The sequence below is a fragment of the Pogoniulus pusillus genome, chromosome 16 (assembly GCF_015220805.1).
Source record: "Pogoniulus pusillus isolate bPogPus1 chromosome 16, bPogPus1.pri, whole genome shotgun sequence".
Classification (NCBI taxonomy): domain Eukaryota; kingdom Metazoa; phylum Chordata; class Aves; order Piciformes; family Lybiidae; genus Pogoniulus; species Pogoniulus pusillus.
The window spans coordinates 4,663,641-4,684,455 of record NC_087279.1 but is presented as its reverse complement, the minus strand read 5'-3'; the positions used below and the strand labels follow the sequence as shown (position 1 = coordinate 4,684,455).

General features: G+C 43.1%; 1 protein-coding gene and 1 long non-coding RNA gene across 5 annotated transcripts in view; one reads left to right on the top strand and one right to left on the bottom strand.

The window, feature by feature from the left end:
• The window catches only part of LOC135182292 (uncharacterized), a 109,495-nt gene that overhangs the window by 56,527 nt on the left and 32,153 nt on the right, over positions 1-20,815 (top strand). The window contains exon 3 of one of the 3 annotated variants that reach the window (XR_010305147.1): positions 855-1,367. The exons of the other annotated variants lie outside the window; for them this stretch is intronic. This is a non-coding gene — a long non-coding RNA (uncharacterized LOC135182292). Of the gene's footprint in view, positions 1-854; positions 1,368-20,815 lie in introns of those variants that run through there. 3 annotated transcript variants of the gene reach the window in all.
• PDZRN3 (PDZ domain containing ring finger 3) overlaps positions 8,506-20,815 on the bottom strand; it is a 159,694-nt gene continuing 147,384 nt past the window's right edge. For both annotated transcript variants that reach the window (XM_064156190.1, XM_064156189.1), the window contains 5 exons: positions 15,527-15,625; positions 14,081-14,143; positions 13,182-13,283; positions 11,979-12,095; positions 8,506-11,053 (listed from right to left, as the gene is read on the bottom strand). In XM_064156190.1, the coding sequence (XP_064012260.1) occupies positions 9,503-11,053; positions 11,979-12,095; positions 13,182-13,283; positions 14,081-14,143; positions 15,527-15,625 (1,932 nt within the window). In that variant the 3' untranslated portion in view covers positions 8,506-9,502. The remainder of the gene's footprint in view (positions 11,054-11,978; positions 12,096-13,181; positions 13,284-14,080; positions 14,144-15,526; positions 15,626-20,815) is intronic.

Sequence of the window (20,815 nt, the reverse complement as noted above, 5' to 3'; positions counted from 1 at the left end):
CAGTCTCAAGTTGTGCTGGGGAAAGTATAGGCTGGATGTAAGGAGGAAGTTCTTCACAGAGAGAGTGATTGGCATTGGAATGGGCTGCCCTGGAGGTGTTCAAGAAAAGACTGGATGAGGCACTTAGTGCCATGGTCTAGTTGACTGGCTAGGGCTGGGTACTAGTTTGGACTAGATGATGTTGGAGGTCTCTTCCAACCTGGTTGATTCTATGATTCTATGAAAAGTGGCTGAGTTTGTCATCATCTTCTACCCACTTAACCTCAGCCTGTTTTTCATCCCATTAAGATGAGAGCTTCACATTAAGCAAGACCCAGAGCTTAACTGATTTCACCTATTTTGAAGGGTCCTCAGGATGGTAGTGTGATACACAGCTGCTGGAGAGAGGCTTTTCCTGCTACTGCACTTTGATGTCCAGTTCTTACTGCTGGTATTGCTGCAGACTTTGCATTTCTGTATCACACAGAAGTAAGCATTTACTTGGAAAAGAGACTAGGAACACCTTGGAGGAGAGATGAAACACCTGATTATGTGTCCTGGCAAGCATGGTGATACTCATGGGTGTCTGATGTGTCAGCAGGTCCTTTCCCCTTGCACCTCAATTAATTCCTAAGAAATCAGTGAAAGGATGGAACCTGTTGTGGCCTTGTGAGTAACCTGCTGTAGTGCTCCTCTGTGCCTGGTGGCCTGTGTAAGGGCCTTTGTGTCAATGTTTACACATACTTTCGTGGCCATGTGTGTGAAGGAGAAGTTTGGTTGTGCAGAGAGGAGCAAACAGCAGTCAGAGCACTGTGATTACTGGTGGTTGAATGAGAAGATTACAGATGCTTTGTTCAATGCCAGTGTTTTTTTAGCTGGTCACCTCCTGTCCTGCCTGAATTCTGCTTGACATCTGACCGCTAGCTGACAGTTGTGAAGATTTGCCTTTCAACAGTGAGACCTCCCACAAGACTGCTGCTCCTGACAGAGGACAAACTTCACATTTGCCCAAGATGTGGAAGAACCATAAGCTAAATTATGGAGCCTGTGACAGACTTGTAGCTGCTGCCTTTTGCAATATTCTCTTTTCACTGGGGGATGCTCCCTTCTAATCTGTTTTAGTCCTACTGCATGGTGTAGCCTCATTGGGCATAGATCATTCTGGAGCATTTCTTCTGCCTCTGCAGGGGAGAAGAGTAGGATACCTCTGCCTGGGGATAGATCATGCCCTTTTCCTTGACACAGTCATTTATATATCTGGAGACCACAAGCACACAAGGTCTACCTGATGTACCAGTCTTCAAAGAGCACGGACTTACCTTCCACTTGAAAGTGCTGGCTGCATTTGCCAGCGTTGTTGAAGCGAAGGTCTAAACAAATTAAACCATTTGGAGCTGAGTGCTAAGCATGGTTGCTGACTTTGTAAATAGAAGTCACATTCCTGTTTGGCTTGAGAAAAAGATTGTTACCTGAACTGCTCAACCAGGAAAGTGAATGGTGAAGGATGTCAAAGGGGTGAAGGATGTCTGAGGGTCGAGGGATGTCTGAGGGGTTGCTGCATAGTTAAAAAGGAGGCTGTTAGGATGTACTTTGCTGTGGTCCATTGCTACTGTTTGTGAGTTGGCACGTGGGTAACCCGAGTCATAAGTGGGTCTCCTAGTAGAGTGGAGAGAATGAAAATCCAAACTGCATTTTTAAGGCAATCTTGTTGCCTCAAATGTTGGTGAGGACTTGAGGTTTAAAGCTGTGCTGGGAATATACAAGCCCTTTGGCAGGTACTTCTTATTTAGCACAATTACTGTATTTTGAGCTCGTGTGCCCCTGCTGGTGGCACTAATCTCCATGTTAGGAGACAAAGTACCAGCTGTGCCTGATCCTCTTCCTACCACTTTAGCCACATGGATGTTCATCCATTTGATTTGCAAATATTTCTCTGCACTCTAGCCTCACGAAGGCAATTGGAATTGCCACATTTATTCTGACTTGGGTTTGAAAGTGACAGCTGCTGCATTACTGTAAAACATGGTGAAAGGCTTTTCTAGCTTGGGTTTTGTTTCTGATTTGTGTGTGAGGGGTGATATATAAGCTATTAAGGCTGCTGAGTGAAGCTACTTTTCTTTAGCAGGGTCTGCTCCTTTTCCTAGAAAGCCAAGCAGTGCTTTCATGGAGGAACTGGTGCCTTTTATGCTGGAGAAACTGTGGTGGGGCTGAGGAAGGAAGAGAGGTGGTGTGACTCCGATAGGTGCAGATGTGTTATGTGCTGGTTATTACCTTTTTTTTTTTTTTTAAATAATATGACTTTTCCCCAGCCTGAATAATTCAGAGGAACGATACTGTTGCGTGCATGCCTGAAGGCTTGTAACCTTCTGTGTCCTCTGGCTGTGTGGGGTGTGTGTGTGCTGCTTCCAGTGCACATATTTCAGGGGGATAAAGACAAACCCATCTGCCAAGTCTTGTGTTAAGTGTGAGCCTTGCACAGCCACTTCTTTTCTCATGCCTGACCACGTTTAAGGCTATAGTACAACAGTTTTGTGGTGCTGGAGACTTGTTCCAAACTTCTTGACCTTGTGACCCAGCTGTGCTCAGGGTTACCGATGGAGACACAACACTCATGGGTGCCACTGTGCTGCTTACTGGGGATCTGGGACCCAGAAGGACTCTTTTAAGAAATACAGGCACTGCCCTGTCCTACTCCCCAAGGGCCACATGTGTCACTTTTCCAAAACCTAAGACCTTGCCTTTGTTTGCATTGGGAGAGCTGATTCTTAGTGAAAGAATCCTTAGGACTAGGACGTGAAGGGCAAGCAAATACTTGTGGAGGAGAGAGTTAAAGCCTGTGTTGGAACTATTAACCCTCATTTTAGTGTCTGCTTCATTGTACCATTGGGCTTTGCCTTAAAGATACATTCAGTGGCACCTTATTTGTTTATATTGAGTTTAGCAGCCCTTGGTAATGTCAAGTCTGAGCAGTGGATGTGGTTAGGTGATCTCCAGAGGTTCCTTCCAGCTTCAATTAATGTGTAATATAGATGCACAGAGAGATGCCTACAAAGACTTCTGGGGTGAATAAATGAAGCAAAACCTTTTAGCCTCATTGAGAAGCTCTGACACAGGAGAAGGCTGTGGGTGTACATGTAGGAAGGCTCAGGCATTCCTTATTAGAGATAGTCTTTGATGACTTTGGAAGGGAAGCACTGAAAAAGGCTCATCAATCTGTTACCAAGCAATCATGTAGAGTGAGCCTCTGCCTTGAGTTCAGTTTGTGGAGAGAAGCCTGTGGAGTTTCTTTGAATGAGAGTTGAAATGCAGTAGAACAGAGAAGGGTTTTCTGGAACAGTTTTGTAAAATTTGCTTTGTGTTTTGTTATATTTGGCATCTGCACTTGCTGGACTTTATGGCATAACTGAGCTGTGTTTCTCATGAAAATTATTGGGATGTGACCTTACTGCCTTTATTCTGGCTGCTACCACAAGCCCCATGGACTAGTAAATGCTGGATGATTACATTTAACTGGAGTTAAGTGGAAATTTGACAAACCTTGGGTGCCTTCAATTTGCAGCCTTTTGATTTACTTTTATTAAACAATTATAGCTGGATTTGCCTTTTGGGGAGCCTTTGTTTATGGCATTCTAAGCTAACAAAGCCCAGCTAAGCCTAAGGATGGATTATGGAAAATCAAAGCTAGCTCTCCTAACAGGGACAATGGAATCCTGCCTGGTCCAAGCCTTGCTGTGACACCTGGGAGGCCCACACTCCAATATGATAAAGTATTTTCTTTGAGAGAAGGTCACCAAAAGTTCACTTTTACAGAGAAGTTCTTATTCTCAGTTAATGGGGCTCCCTGTTGCATGGCCCTGCAGTTGCTTAACATAAAAAGGATGGATTGTCAAAGGAATTACCTCTAAAGTTCCTCCCTGGCAAGCTTATCTGAAAGGACAGACCAAGTATTCTCTCGTGGCCAGATGGAGTGGTCCATGACCTAGCTACTCAAGCCATTGTGCCCCTTTGCACTTCTGCAGTTTAGGATTTGCCAGCATTTAGATTTTGTCCCCTTGGTTCTTGGCAAGTGCCATTCTTTAGGGGTGTATTTTCTAATAGCATCTCCTACCTGCATTTCAGAGCAAGCCATTTAATCTTCTTATGCTGTGGAAATGAAGGCATGTCTGTTCTTTGGGGTGTTTTTCCAGTCTCAGCATGGCAGATTTGTAATTCAGCATGAGATACTATGTGCTTATCAGATCATGCATGAAATGGACTAGGTCCTTTTTTGGTCCTTAAGAACTAAACACAACATCAAAACATATAAGCAGAGCTAGACTTGTCCTTTTTAATGCATTTATGTTACATACGTAATTTCATGCATATATAATTGATCTCCAGTCACAGCTGGGCCCAGACCCAACTGAAAACCTTGGGACTATTGTTTCTGGTCCCTTTCTGTCTTAGCTGACTCATTTTTTTTCCCAGACAGGGGAGAGATGGAAGTAGGGTGTGAGAATTGCATGACCGAAGGCCAGCAGCATGTTAGCAGAAACAGGTGTGGGCTGTTTGGGCTTGCTTTAACTTGACTTTTCATAGAGCTACTTGAAGGTGGTTTTGGAGAAGTATAGTTATCTTTTTAAAAAGAGTTTGGTTTTGCTTAGGAGGAAAAAGCAAGAATGTTAGCCCAGATTTTTATTTGGGATTTGACTCCAGTGAAGCTACATTGATTTTTATAACATAGGCATTATATTTTTTGCACAATAATGGGAGTATTGTTACCAACTCATTATTTTCATTATTCATTGATTTGATTAGTTCTCCTCTAAGAAATATTTTGTATCTCAGAAGATGCCACATTTTTTTCATAGGAAACTGATAGAACTTTATTTCCATTTTGCACCTCATCTGTATAGAGCATTGCAGTTATGCTCCTGGATCTGTGATGCTGATGTACTAGTTTAGACAGCAGATCTAGGATGAAGCTTTGAATCTAAGTACTCAAAATTGGATCCAGTAGAGTAGATATGTAGCTTTTTAATTCACTTTGGGTTTGTTTTCTACTTAGTTTTCAAAGTGGGCAATTGCATCTTTCAGTACTACAGAAATGAGGTTGTTTCTAGTGTTTTGGGGGTTTTAGAACTCCAGAAAGAAGTTTTAGAACCCAGCTGAGAGGAGGAGTTGACACAAGAATGCTTCTGAGCAGTGCATGCTAACTTGCTTGTGATCAATCCTGCATCAGATATAGTTGCATAATTTACTTTGCAATATGAGCTCTCTCATATCTCCTGGAGCTTCTGGAGGGGTGGATCTTGGAGTATATTACATACACTTTATTAGCAAGGCCACAGGCTGATTAATATATGTGTGTATATAGTATGTGTGTATATATATATTAGCAATGACCATTAAAAGGCATGTGGGAGGTGTGGTTAACAGCAGAAAATCAAATTGTGCTGTGCTATACAAAGCTGTAATGGCCCTTCTTTACATATCCCTCACTAGTACAGTTCAGGATAATTAAGTATCTAAGTTAATAGTCTGCTTCCAAATCCTCAGAGATTGCTGGAGTCTTTCAGATCACAAAAGTGGGCTTTGTGTTAGGTCTGTATCGAAGCCCTCTGGCTTGAGCAAGAAATCAGCCCAGCTAACCTTTAATGTGACCTCTATGTATATTGAAAAAAATAATATATACCATTGTCTTGACTATCATCAGCTTCTCCAGTGGCCAATGCTGTGTTTCCAGTGACACAAAGTGGGAATGAGATTTCCTCACAGAAGCCCCTAGTAGTGCTTTGTGTCGTGACTGACGCTTGGAGAAAAGGGGCATTAATTCTGCATGTTTGCATTTGAACAGCACTCACATCTTCATAAACCCTGTAGAGCTGAAAAGCTGTACTTGTGCAAGAAAGCCACCACTCTTCCAGATTAACTATGGCTGGAAGCTCACAGAAACTGTTCTGGTGGAGAAGTGAAACTGCTGGGATGAAACCCCAAACAGAATCTTTGCTGGTTTGTTGCCTTAAAGAATTTACATTTAATAAAAGCAGAGGCCTTAGGATGGAGGTACAGCATCTGCTGTGACAGTTCCTGCCTTACTTTTGTTTTCTGAGTTTTCTAATTAGTTTATGTTCCAATAAATCCTTAACACAACAACTCCTTTAAAAACAATTGAAAATGAAACAAAAAGAGGAGTTTAAATTGCTTATGGTTTGCTTTGTATGGCTTCCAGGCAATTTTGCTAACAAGTATCCTGTAACCTATTTCCAAAGGCCACTAGCAGATAATTATATTTGGTTAATTTACATACTTTCAGTTTATAATCCTAATTAGTTCTCCAACCAGTAGTCCCTAGGCAATATGTAGTCTTACCTCATTTTATTTGCCATCCCTAATGTGCAAGTTCTCTTCTTTTAATTTACAAAAAAATGCTGTTAGGTTTGGTTCAAGGCTTTCCCATTTCAGTGCACATCTAAACTGGGCGATTCCACGCTGATTTCAACCCTATTTGCAAATAAGTATTTTACATTTTTATAGGTCTTATGTCTGGGAGATGTTCAGCCATTTAGGGAAACTGACCCCAGGTTGACACAGCCTATTTTCATTACAAAGAATCAGGCCAAATTCTGAACTGACCTGTATCCAGACTGTCTGTCCCACTGACATCTCTCTTTCACTAAAGGGACATGTATTGGTGAAGGGTGAGCACTGAGGTAGTGATCTTAGCGTGTTGTACTGTTACCTTGGCAGAAGAGACAGGGTACAAGACAAGAGGAATGAGTAATGGCTGTGTGAGAGCCTCCAGGGACCTGTGCACACAGGCTCTCTAAGGGGCTCTGGTAAAACCTTTCTGGCTGCTTGGCAATTGCTGATTTCTCCTTTGTGTATTTAGGATCTCCCTGAGTGTACTTACTGTGCTGGGGTAGGCTATCAGCTGTGGAAGTGGCTGAGGAGGAAGGGAGAGGGAAGATGATGGTAATGAAGATTTACACTCCCTTTAGCTCCTTCCAAGTTTAAATCAACTTCAGTAACCATTTGGAGTAAGCCTTCCCAATGGGAGGAGCACATAGAATCATAGAACTGTTTTGGTTGGAAAAGACCTCTAAGATCATCAAGTCCAACTGTCAATTTAAGACCACCATGGTCATTAAACTATTTCCTGAAGTGCCATGTCCGCAGGTTTCTTGAACACCCCAGTCCCAGTCCCTGCAGGAGCCTGAGCAGCTGGGAGGTTGGAGTGTTCAGCCAGGGCAGCCCACCACAGCGTCAGCATCTTGCTTTTGGACAGGACTCTGCTGTGAGGATAGCTCTGTGGCTCTGTTGCTCTGCAGCAGCTGCTGGAAAATGTTAGGTTTCAGGCAAAGCCTTTAGTAAGGCAGGAGACACAAATCTCTGCAGCTGCATGGAGAGCTCTTGCATGAGGTGTCCTGTAGGTGACTAGAACAACAATTTCAGTTGCTGCTGAGCACTGGGATAGGCACTAAAAGGCAATTTTTAGAAAAGCTGGAATGTTGATGCAATGTTTCCTTCTGGGCATCAAAGACTGCTTTCTGGTCTGATTCATTGTCTGGGGACTGAGTGGCTGGAAAGCAGCCAGGAGCAAAGGGACCTGGGGGTACTGATAGAAAGTAGGCTGAAGATGAGCCAGCAGTGTGCCCAGGTGGCCAAGAGAGCCAATGGCATCCTGGCCTGTATCAAGAACAGTGTGGCCAGTAGGACAAGGGAGGTTATTCTGCCCCTGTACTCAGCACTGCTCAGGCCACACCTTGAGTACTGCGTGCAGTTCTGGGCCCCTCAATTCAAGAGAGATGTTGAGGTGCTGGAAGGTGTCCAGAGAAGGGCGACAAAGCTGGTGAAAGGCCTGGAACACAAACCCTATGAGGAGAGGCTGAGGGAGCTGGGGTTGTTTAGCCTAGAGAAGAGGAGGCTCAGGGGTGACCTCATTGCTGTCTACAACTACCTGAAGGGACACTGTGGCCAGGTGGGGGGTGACCTCTTCTCCTAGGCAATCACCAATAGAACAAGGGGACACAGCCTCAAGTTGTGCCGGGGAAAGTATAGGCTGGATGTTAGGAGGAAGCTCTTGCCAGAGAGAGTGATTGGCATTGGAATGGGCTGCCCAGGGAGGTGGTGGAGGCACCGTCCCTGGAGGTCTTCAAGAAAAGACTCGATGAGGCATTTGGTGCCACGGTCTAGTTGACTAGATAGGGCTGAGGGATAGGTTGGAGTGGATGATCTTGGAGGTCTCTTCCAGCCTGGTTGATTCTATGATTCAATTCACTGTAATGAAATCAGGTCCAGTATTTGCAAGCAACAAAAAGGCTCCAAATCTCCATTTCTAATACTGCACTACTTTGACAAAACAATGAAAAGGGGTAGAATATTATGACTGAGAAAGGACAGTCCACAGCAGGCATGGTTTTTGCATGAATTTCCAGGATAACTGCTGGATTCTCTGCACTGATGCTAGTTGATAATAATACTAAAGGAGAAAGGTGACCAAAATAACAGATGTTTAGTAAGGCAAAATTCCAAGGTGTGAGAAAATTTCTTGGCCAAGAGTTTTATTTCAACATCTTAAAGGATGTAAATTTTCTCCTCTTGATGTTTGGGTGCAATTTCTACAGGCCACAGAAGGGAGTAAAAAGAAGTTAGAATAGTTTGAAATATAAAACAATAATTTATTTTACTTCATTTTACTTGTTAACGTTCATAGCTAATGATGATTTCATGAAACTGCCTTTATAATTCAATACATTCAAATCTATAAAGCAAACAGTTACTACCATGGGCTTTTCCAATTCCACAAACTGTCTTATAGAAACAAATCAGCTGTACATGCACATTGTCCAATAGGTTGCAACATTTGCAAACATGCTTTAAAATCCTTTAAAGCTGCAATATAGTGTACTTTGCTTCAGGCTTTTCAGATGAAACCTATATGCTTTCTTCAGAAACCTTACAAAGAAAAAAAATGTTTAAAATGTTGAGCATAACTCTAAAAACTGCTGCCTGATAAATGTTAAATCTTACAAGAGAATGACTCTAATTCTGAGTTTAAACCTTGAGCTAAATATTGATAACCAGCACTCTGTGTAGAAGTGAACAACAGCAAAATAATAGCACAAAATATGGTTTCACAAAAATACATAGGTGCAGTTGTTCTCGTGAGGGGTTTTGCATCTTTTTTTAGGTAAAGAGAAGCATAGGTACCTTTCAAAATGAATATAGTTTAAGCAAATTACCTGTGTAAGTATGGTTAATACATTTGTGATATTTCAACACTTTGTGTAAAAGGTAACAAGTTAAAAAAAAAGGTACAATCAGTATTCCAAAAAGCACTGCTAATATTGCCTTTGAAGGAGATGGGCAAGCTGCCTCTCCACTTCAGCATGGAGATCCTGGCACCCACAGTTGTAGAGTTCAGTATTTGAACCATAAACTCGAGGGCTGTATCTTATTTACAAAACTCTTGCCACATTGAACGAGGCATTGATTCCTACCCCAATGGTAGTGGTTTATGTACATAATTTAGCAATGGTGATTACACAGTAGTCACTGACAGGAAGGAATTGTACACCCGCGTGCCGTCCGGTGACTTCGTTCCATGGGTTAGCAGTTCTTGGATTGTCATCCAATTGTCAAAGATTTTTTTATTTCTCTTCTTCATCATTTTTTTGTGGCTCAGTTCAATAATATTCATCTCTTTCTTTTCTTCTGCACCTTGCTGTTCCTTTAAGCAATCTAACCTGCTCTGCATCATAAACTCGCGCCTCCTCCTCTGCTCCTTGGCTTTCACTAGATGTTGCTTGCGCTCCTCCTTGCTCCAGTAACGACCCATCTTCATCTCACTGATGGCGTCGTCGTCGGTAGTCATTCCGCTGCGCTCCTCCTTAATCTTTATGGCTCGTTCTCTTAGCAGCCTGTCCCTGACTGGCCTCTTGGTAATGTAGCGGGTCCCATCGCTTCTCACCTTCACTTTCCACTCCATCCTGGGTTCACTCTGGCCTGAGTTAAAGTCTTTGCACATGCTCACCAGACTCATTTGGCTCTGTGCGTACTCCACCGCCGACTTCTGCTGGATCAGCTGCATGTAGCTCTGATAGTGCTGTGCGTGGGCAGGAATATGAGCGTGCTTGTATGGAGAGTGATGGTATGGGGAGACATAGGAGCCAGAAGGTTTTTGACCGTGAGTAGGGCTTTTGCTTCCATCACTGGCTTTCCTTTCCTTGCTTTCCAGCTGCTTGCCAAGGTCGGGATCTTTAGCAGAGGCATGGCATTTAGCCGTGCTGGATTCGTGACTTTCTGAGCTAGCAAATAAATTCTTTTGGGAGACATTATACGCCACGGCCCCCTCGTTACCCTGACAGCTAACGCCTTCTGCAGTTCTGCGCAGAGAATTGTCAGGAGAGATCTCTAGTGTCAGCGGCGTGCTCCGGCAGCTCTCGCCTGTGTTGTAGGCACTGGAGCTGTCCTTGTCTGACTTCTCGGGCAGCTCTGTGATGTCCGAGAGCTCGTGTCTGCGCACATCGATGCTCGTGTTGTAGTTTCGGAACCCACTGTTGTGCAGCATCCAGGGCTCCCGGTACTGATCCTTCAGCTGCTGCATTTTATGAGCTCTCACGATGTTCAGGCACTCCAGCTCGATGTTGCGCAGCTCTTCGTTCAGCATCTCCAGCTCTCTGTCAACGCTTTCTTGGTCGCTTTTGCTCATGTCCAGTGTGCTGTTATGGTAATACAGGCTGTAGGGATTGGCAGATTTCACCTGGCACTTCAGTTCCAGCAGTTCTCGGAACCGCTCGCATTCATCTACCGGGATGCCCAGAAAGTCGACATCTGTGCAGTCGGCTGAGATAAAGGACTCGTTGCTGAACTGCATGTCGCCACTTCCCAGGGTGTCATGACTGTAGGTCAGCTTCTTCTGGCTCCCCAAAGTGTTGGAGGAGGTGGTGTGATCATCAGCGTTGTTCTCCTGCTCCGAGCTCTCATCATTGCGAGTGCTGTCATCTGTGCGCCCCACGCCACTGTCCTTCTCGTGCTGGTTTGACAAAATAGTGGCTGTATCTGTGGTCCCTCCATCCTCCTCATGCTTCTTCTAACAGCAAAAACAAAAGGACAGCAAATTATTGTAAGGACATAGAATATTTCAGGGTGTTTATTCTTTAATAGTTTTCTTAATCTGCCAATTGTTAGATTTTCCACATCTTTATCTTTTACTTGTATGGAAAGAAGATCATTGAGACTTTGTAGAAATGGAGACCAAATCCACACCCTGCTGTGGATGTCCTTTTCAGAAGAACATGAAGTCTACTTTCCAGTTATCTATCAACTACAGTAGAAGTCACACATTCAAAGTGTTTCTTCTTCCACTGAGGAGTAGTGCACCAAATTATCCAGTTCTACTGCAGTTTCAAAGTGAGAATATATCTCTTGATGCCACAGAGGATGCAGACTTCTAGAAAACTCTAGACAAAAGACAAAACGTGAAAAGCTATTTCTGACTGTGTATGAGTGTGAATCATGGTAGAGCCATGGGAAATACAGACCCAAATCTATGACCCTGCATAAACACTGCTATGTAAAAGCTTCTTTGTCTTTCTCCCCATGACAGACCTTATTTCAGTCATTTGCTGAGTGCTTCATTTGGATTTTAAGATTTTGAGAGGCAAGCTGTTTTCAATCTGGGCATGCAAATCAAATTGGAAATTGGAGTTAGCTCTCTGTCCACTCTACCGACCACACACCTAGCTTGTATTTCTGAGCTACCTTAGCCAGAAGTGTGTATTTCTAAGAGCTGTGATTATTTTGTGGTAAAGGGTGAAGTAAAAAAACAGTAACAATTTAAAACATTCTGGTCCTCAAGATGAAGTTCCTGGATAGTGATGTAATATCTTGATTTTACACAAAGTCTTTGTGCCTCAATCTCATCTGAGACACCAAATGTACTCAGTCAAGCCCAATATTGGAATATCGAGTGCACTGTGAAGCTCTGACACTCCTGCACAACACAACGGCAGTACCTGCTGAAGCATGCTGGCAGTAAATTGCATTGCCTGGTGGTGCTGTTCCTCTAACATGTCCATGTGCAAGTCATCCAGAAAATCATTTCTGTCATCATCCATCCATCCTTCATCCAGCTATGGGAAAAGGGAGGGAAAAACCAAGCCAATGTTGTCAAAAGAATGAAGACTGACATAAATTATGTTCTTTGTTTGTGAAGGATGATTGGGAAATCCTAGGAGATTCCTTCCTGTGAGAGTGCTGAGTGGCCTGGGAAGGAGCACACATCTCCTTGTGCTAGCTGTGGGTACTAACTGTCCTGCTTCCCCCCACCCAGCCACCTCCATCTCCAGCAGCACAGTTTTATCTTCAACAGCCCTTTATATATGAAACAAAGCCAGTTGTTTCATCCATGGAAATGCTTCCTAGAGTTGGGACTGTTTCAGTTTGTGTGCTACTCGATCAGGATGTATAAAACCACCCCAGAGCCCAATACCTGAACGCAACCCTTTGTGAGGCAGCATCAAAGGCTGGAGAGAAAAACGCTGGCTAGGGGTCTGTAGGACTTTTTACTCCCAGCCTCAATTACCCCCAAGGGAAAGATTAGAAACCTCCTGGATAACAGGCCAGTCCTGAGCCTGGTCTTGTGTCTGCAGGTGCACTGGCAAGGGCTGCTCTCACAGCAGGAGGAGCAGAGACATCAAACAATAGTGCTCATGGCTGTTTGTTCAATATCTTTGTTGTGCTAATCCCTGCTCTACAAAGGGATCTGCTTCAACCTGGTATCACAGCTGAGGGTGCTTCTCGACAATATTTAACTATATTAAGAGATGATGTATAAGGGGCTAAATAATAGATGTTTTAATGAATGAATAATCAATAACTATAGGAATTAGAGTTCAGTATGTTCTCCAAAGCTGTGCCTTGAAACCATCCATAATACCTTGCACTGATGTTTGTAATAGCATTGCAGCATATATAAATCCCTGGATGTCTTATAAATTGAACTTCAATATAAAATATATATGGAGGAGTCCTGTGACTGCTGAACTACATTGCTCTAAGCTGTATATGTATGTCCAGTCAAATGCAGAATATGGTTTTAGGTGGATTTGGTAGATGTAGATAGGTTAAAATGCTTCAAAAGGTGCTAACTGCTTTTTACAAAACAGCTACTCTTTTAGTTAGGCCTCAAGAGAGGGTTTTTGTTGTTGCTACAGTACCTGAATTTCTGGTCTTGCAACAAGTAAGGAGATGTTCTTGCTGTCCTCGCTGGTGAGAAGTGCCACAGCTTCCTCTCGGTTCTGTACCTCTATGCCATTGATCTTTAAAGAAAAGAGTAACACAAGGAAATCTCATCATGGAGACACTTCAATTCTGCTGAGATGAGCTCTAGAGAACTGCTAGGCTTAATAGATGCCAGTGCAGCATAGGTCAGACAGAGTCCATGCTCACACCTACAGCCATGCTGTTCTGGTAAGCATTGGACAAGTTGGTTTGGACATGTGAGCCTGTTTGCACCTCTGCAGATGATATGCTGAGCCCTGGTATGAGGATGGGGATTGGAGAAGGAGAGGTGAGCAGGGGCAGAATCAGACTATCAGGTCTGGTGGGTGGAAAGGAACAAGGACATCCAATTATAGGACAGGTGAGGCTGTGGAGCTCTACTTGTGATATGGTCTGTTCAGAAGACAGACCACTTCTGGCAGAGCCTCTATGGCATAGGATTGCTGCACTTTGGAGACTGACCCACAGTAGTGAGTGTTCAGCCTGCTGAACAGAATTAGCATCCATGTGAACAGGCAGAGCTGCCCAGTGTGATTCTTGGGCCAAAATGGAGAATTTCTCTGGTAGAAGGAAGGCCTAAAAGTGGGAGTGTTTCAGAATATGTGCTGGAAATAGATGGCAACTGCTGACAAAAAGCTCAGCCTGCAGAGTAGAGCCAATATGAGACTTGGCATGTCCAGGATTGTCAAAATCTAACTGAGGAAACATCCCCAGAACGTTAAGAGGAAGCACATGAATATGAGTCTGGAGGGCATGGTTTGTAACAACGATACTGTGCCAAAGACACTGCAGCAGGTGACTGTGCTAGCAGACTTGAAACTCCCTGCACACCTACCTGGATAATGCGATCCCCTTCTCGCAGCCGACCGTCTTTTGCTGCAATACTGTTGGGATCAATCTACAAAAGGAGAGATCTTTGAGTACTTTGGAGATTTGAGAGCTCAGAATTTACTTCATGTTGTAAACCTTGTATCGGTAGGGTGACTGGTACATAAGCCAGTCTGTCTGCCATTGCTGCTATGTCTGCGGTTGCTATGTTCAGTGATTACAGAACCTTTTCTTGCTTATGTCAGGCAAAGTGAAATGCAAGTTGAAATGATCAGGTCAAAACCAAAGCATATCTTCCTGTGTCTTCAGAGAATGCAGGTTTGTCATGTTTGCTTGGTATCAGGTAACATTTTGCTTTACCTCACAGTGCTCTGATTAGAACCAGTTTTTGCACACAAAGGATGATGGCCTAAATGATGCACTTTAATGGAAGATTTTAGATATAGCTGTGAATTTCTTTCCTCAAAGTGCTGCTACTCATTTGAAATGCATCTGCCTGATAAAATGTATAAAATAGAATCATAGAATCAACCAGGTTGGAAGAGACCTCCAACATCATCCAGTCCAACCTAGCACTCAGCGCTAGCCACTCAACTAGACCATGGCACTAAGTGCCTCATCCAGTCTCCTCTTGAACACCCCCAGGGACGGTGACTCCACCACCTCCTGAGCAGCCCATTCCAATGCCAATCACTCTCTCTGTGAAGAACTTCCTCCTAACATCCAGCCTATTCTTCCCCAGCACAATTTGAGTCTGTGTCCCGTTGTTCTGTTGCTGGTTGCCTGGGAGAAGAGACTGACCCCACCTGGCTACATCCTCCCTTCAGGTAGTTGTAGACAGCAATGAGGGCACCCCTGAGCTTCCTCTTCTGCAGGCTGCACACCTCCACTCCCTCAGCCTCTCCTCACAGGGCTGCATTCCAGACCCCTCACCAGCTTCATTGCCCTTCTCTGGACACGTTCTAGTATCTCAACATCTCTCTTGAATTGAGGAGCCCAGAACTGGACACAGTACTGAAGATGTGGCCTCACCAGTGCTGAGTTCAGCACTAAAGGCTATTTATTTGATGAAAAGGGGCAAATGAGCCCCAAATCTTTGCAAATAAAATTGTGTAGAGGGTTTTTTTTTTTTTAATGTATATTGTTTCTGGAGTAATTGAGAATAAAAATTCAGGGGGCAATATATTAAAAATACTTTGAAAACATCCCCTGAAGTCGAGTGCTGAGACTAGTAGGGGAGAAATGAACACTAAATGTTAATGTAATGAAGTCTGACATCAGTGGATGCAGGATTTCACTTAGTTTGGAGAAAAAGAAAACCAATTTGATTTCTTCAATTACTCCATTCTGGTTGTTCATCAAATACAGTACAAACAGAAGATAAATGTCTTAAATGCCCAACACTGCAGTTTAAAAGACAAATTGTGTCTTATGGAAATCAGCTCAATCTTACCTCACTCACATAAATACCCATGTCATCTTCATCATCTGTTCTGTAGCATACAGTAAGGCCAAGCTTGTCCTGGCTGTTCACTCTATGTAAATCCACTTCCTGAGGGGGGGGAAGGGAGGGAGGAAAGAAGAAAATGGTGTCAGTAAGACCCTGGTGACTTATGGAAGCAATTTTTCAAATACAATGAAAATATTTTGCTTAAGTGATAGAGTGGATCTCTTTTCATTTCACTTGTAGAGAAGGTTAACTTACTGAGCAAAATGTGATTATATGGAGACAATCAATAGCTGGGGCATTTCTGACCCTTCAATCAATAAGAAGTCATTTTGAAAACAGACCTTTTATTGATCTTCAAGAAGAAAAATTACCTATATTTCATGTAGTGGTGAGACTTCAAATACTCAAATACTTATAAAGTGTGATTTCAATATTTGCCACAGCTGATATATATTTCCTTATCAGCAGGGAAATTTTCTGGCTTTTCAGAGCAAAATATAATACTGTATTCCACTAACTTGAGGAATTTTCATGAAGTGGTGTAATAAGTTTCTCAAAAGTGTGACTTAAGATCAATACATTGTCAGCATTTGGTATTGGTAATAGAAATATAATAAACACTTTGATATCTTGCAAGGGTTTGGGTTTAGCAGGTCATAGTTTATCATTCTGGTGCTCTTTGGTGCTTTTTTTTAATCTGCTAAAAAAATATCTATGTTCCTCTGTGCTTTTTTTTTACCACAAAGACTTCATGTGGGTGATTCTTTACCTACATTTGCTGCTGCTCTTTTATGTATTGGTTGGTAGAAAGGGTTGTAAAATCCCCAGGGAGACCCACAAGCTGTGGGTCGCTGGTGTGTGGTCTGTGGGACCATCCATGCAGCGTCTTTCTGTGCTTGCTTCTGGAGCCTAAAGACACCGGGGAGCCTAATGTGCTTAGCCAGATACTGCAATTGCTGTGTCAGTCCTAAGGAGGCTGCCACAGGGAGGAAGGCTGCTTCTTCATAGGCAGAGGTGTAACAGCAACTCTTTCTTAGGAGAGCACCTGGCAGCGACTGAGACTTTGAAAGGTTGCAGTCCTCTGCAGCTAAGACCAGGCAGAATGGAGGAGGTAGCTTGAGCCTCACTGCTGCGAAGGGATAGAGTGGACCAGGCAGAGACTGCACAGGTTTAGAGAGAAGGCACAGCCCATGCAGAATCAGAAGGCTATCCCAGTCCCAGGACAGACCCTGAGCTGCCAGTTATTCCTGTGTCTGTCTGTTCCAGTGGAAAAGTCCTGATAACAGGACTCGTTATTTCTGAATGTCTCTCTGTTTTGACCTGTGCTGTGCCATTTGTAAGGGGCAAGACAATAAACCAAGCTGATATGAATAATTTATTGGCATGTCTAGATGACAGCTGCCAAGATCAGCAATCTCATGTTATTTACTTGTCAACATGTGTAATTTCTGTGGTGTTTTTGGTTTTTCTTTTAGGGAAAAGAAACGTAGCTGTAAATGTCAGTGACATTTCAGATGGTATTTAAATGCTTTCAGTCAATAGTATCCATGGTGAAGTGCTGCTCTTCTTCTCCTTCCTCTTTTGTTACTTAAAGGATTTAACACAATGCTTTAATAGTGATTTCTTTTTTAGATTTCTAAAGCTTTTAGGGACTTTCTAGAGAGGCAGTGGTAATTCTTCAGAAGAGAAGATAAGAAAGGTGGATTCAATTCTGATCTCAGGTTGTCTTTGGGAATGCCACTGCAGTCACAGAATCACAGAATCAGAGTGATCGGGGTTGGAAGGGACCTCTAGAGTTCATCTAGTCCAGCCTCCCTGCAAAGCAGGACCACCTGGGGCAAGTCACACAGGAAGGTATCCAGGCAGGCTTTGAAGATCTCTGTGGAAGGAAACTCCACAACCTCTCTGGACAGCTTGCTCCAGAACTCTATCACCCTCATCATCCTTATGAGCTTTTCCTCATGTTGAGATGAGATTTCCTGTAACTGAGTTTACATCAATTGCCTCCTTGTCCTGTCAGTGGGGCATTCTATTTGTCTCCAGCCCTCTGACAGCCACCCTTCAGATATTTGTAGACAGTGACAAGGTCCCTTCTCAGCCTCTCTTCTCCAGACTGAACAGTCACAGGTCTCTCAATCTTTCCTCCTGCGAGAGATACTCCAGTCTCTTAAACATCCTTGTAGCCTCTATTGAACTCTTTCTTTCCAGCAGTTCTCTGTCTAGTCAGTGCATTTATTCTGCATTTAATCACAGTGTGCATTTGGGATGTGGTAGGAATTTGGGTTTAGAATTATTCCCATATTTCTTGCATACAAAAAGGTTTCATGTCTTCAGGAAAGCTTCTCTGTAGCTTGTTGAGCTGAAAACGTGGTAATAAAATAGTGTCAAGAAACTAGTGCTGTAGCTCATTCTGTTGTTTGTTACATTGGTAGTGATAGATAGCTTTGGAATGGTAAAAAGCACCCCACAAAACCCAACAGAAGAGCACAGTGACTTTGGTTCCTATTTGGATAGATCCTACCCAACCATAAACACTTGCCAGTACTTTTTGGAGTGAAAGGAGATGAAGGAGCAAGGGGCAGTGGTCACAAACTGCAACCCAGGAAGTTCTATCTGACCATGAGGGTGCTGGAGCCTTGGAGGAGACTGCTCAAAGAGATTGTGAAGTTTCCTTCTCTGGAGAGATTCTAAACCCATTTGGAAGTGATCCTGGGCAAGCTGCTGTGGGTGACCCTACTTTTAGCTGAGGGGTTGGACTGGGTGATCTCCAGAGGTCCTTTCCATCCCCCACCACCCTGTCATTCTGTGAAGGATCAAGCTACTTGTTTCATTCTTATTTGCTACATGTTTTGAATAACAATAGGATTTTTCCCCCAACTATCTGCAACTAAAAAGACTATCATTAAAATTAAAACTTAAGTATGGCTTTATATTTAGAATATACCATCTAAGATGTCCTGTGAACTATTGGGAGGTAAGAAATCATCTGATTAAAAGGAAAACAGAGAGATAATGTTTGAAAACACTCAAAGCAGCAAAAAGCTAAAGCAAATACATTTTTTAGACAGGTGTTTTGGAACTTGAATTTTTATGAGTAATTAGTTGATAGACTCACCCTTGGGTACAATCCCTCTAAGTCCTTGAAAGGAATAAAGGAAGTGGGTTTGATGCTACCCAAGTATGATAATTTTGTGAACTTGGATCGAAGCAGCTGCTTTCTATGGGTCTTTGCATCAATGAAGCTTTAATATAATCATAAAAGTTTTGAAATTTTTGAGAGATGAAAGTGTGCAATTCCAGTTGGAGTTGAAGAATCAACACCAGAATCTTCAAAGCAAAGGTTCTTTTCCATATTCAGAGGCAAGGCTGTATAATGCACAGGTACATGAAAGGGGAAAACAGAAAACTGGCACCTGCAAGCACAGGTATTAGGGTAGCTTGTGTAATTGTACCAGGCAGTAATTAAACACTCTGAATTAATATGGGCCTAGAGAATTTTGAAGGTAGGAATTCATGCATTCTGTGTTCCTGCTGTACAGCAGCAGCTGCACTGTTTCTGGAGACCATGCTAGATAGGTAGACTCTATGGTCTTGAGATGGAAGTGTTTAGTGAGCACTAAACATGGAGCCTCTGGCTCAGATAGCACTGTAATGAGCTCTGCAAAATCTGAAACCTATCAGCCACAGAATCACAGAATGTCAGGGGTCGGAGGGGCCCTCCGATGATCATCCAGTCCAAGCCCCTGCTGGTGCAGGATTATCTAGAGCAGGTCACACAGGAATGCATCCAGTCTCCAGAGAAGGAGACTCCACAGCCTCTCTGGGCAGACTACTCCAGGGCTCTATTGTGAAAAAAATCTTTCTTATGTTCACGTGGAACCTCCTCTGCTCCAGCTTGTACCCACTGCCCCTTGTTCTGTCACTGGACATCACTGAGCAGAGCCTGGCTCTGTCTTCCCAACACTGCCCTTCACATCTTTACAAAGATGAATGAGGTGATTCCTCAGTCTTCTCCAGGCTAAAGAGCCTCAGCTCCCTCAGCTTTCCCTCCTAAACCACCTACAGTGAAGAAGGGAGACATGGAAGTTATTCAACACCCAGTCTAGATCTGCAGGAATCAGTTAGCAACGTGTGGTAATGTCAGGGCTGCATTAATAAGAGAAATGTCAGAATTGCATACATGATCTGACTTTTACACCCAGAGATAATGAGAATCTGCTTCCTTAGATCAGGGAAAAGGGACATTTTAAGAGATGTTCAGGGGAAGTATTTGAATGCTATTTCAAAGGAGAAACTGCACAAGAGAACATTCTGAAAGGTTATTGGCTCCATGTCAAATGCAGAGCCAAGCAGGGCTCAAAGAGTGAGTTGCTGAGATTTGTATGGCATTTGTAGCAAGACAAGAAGAAATGAACCTGCTCTGTGACATTATACCTGCAACCACTCATAATAATGAATTAGGAGTAAGTGATAATAGCAAATTAACCTCTATAAGCTCAGAAGATCCTTCATTTGCAAGAGATTATTGAATTATTGCACTGCTGATTTAAAATTATGACCTGCCTGCAAATTTATGAAAGTCCAAGTCCTTTCTCTAACAAGACAGAAATGAGCAGCAGCAATCTGAACTGAGAGGACAATGATGGGTAAAACCCAGTTCAAACATTCACAACGCATCATCCAAAGCTTACATAAGAAGTACTCTGCCCTTCTGTCTCTCTGTATTAAAAGTGGCTGTTTTTCCCCCTGCTAACTTCTGACATACCTGGCCAGCAGGTATTTTTGCTATTCTATTAATAGCTTTCACCCAGAAAAGAATGTGAGGGAAATGAATATATATTACCAACTATTTCCTTTTATACTGTGTGAGGTTTTCTCACCACCTTTTGGCAACTGACCTCTGTACAGCAGCAGGAGGAAAAATCTTGTTCTTGCTGTCTCGAAGCTAAGCAAAGTGATCTTTACATTTGTTTTTTCACATAATGTCTCTTCTGACATAGATGGAAAGCAAAAGCCCCACCCTGCCACTTCTCAGAGAAGGGGTTTCTTGCTGAAATTCTTTGTCCTAGTAAAGTAGTGAAAAAAAAAAAATCTACCTGGAAGTTTCTCTGTTGTGATAATTTTCTAATGAGCCAAAGAGCCTGGACTCACTTCAGGTAGGGAAAAATGGCTTCACTGAATGAGTTGCCAAGCCCTGGAATGGGCTGCCCGGGGACATGGTTGGACTCTCATCCCTGGAACTATTTAAAAGATGGCCAGTTGTGATGTTGAGGGATATGGTTTAGCAGTGAA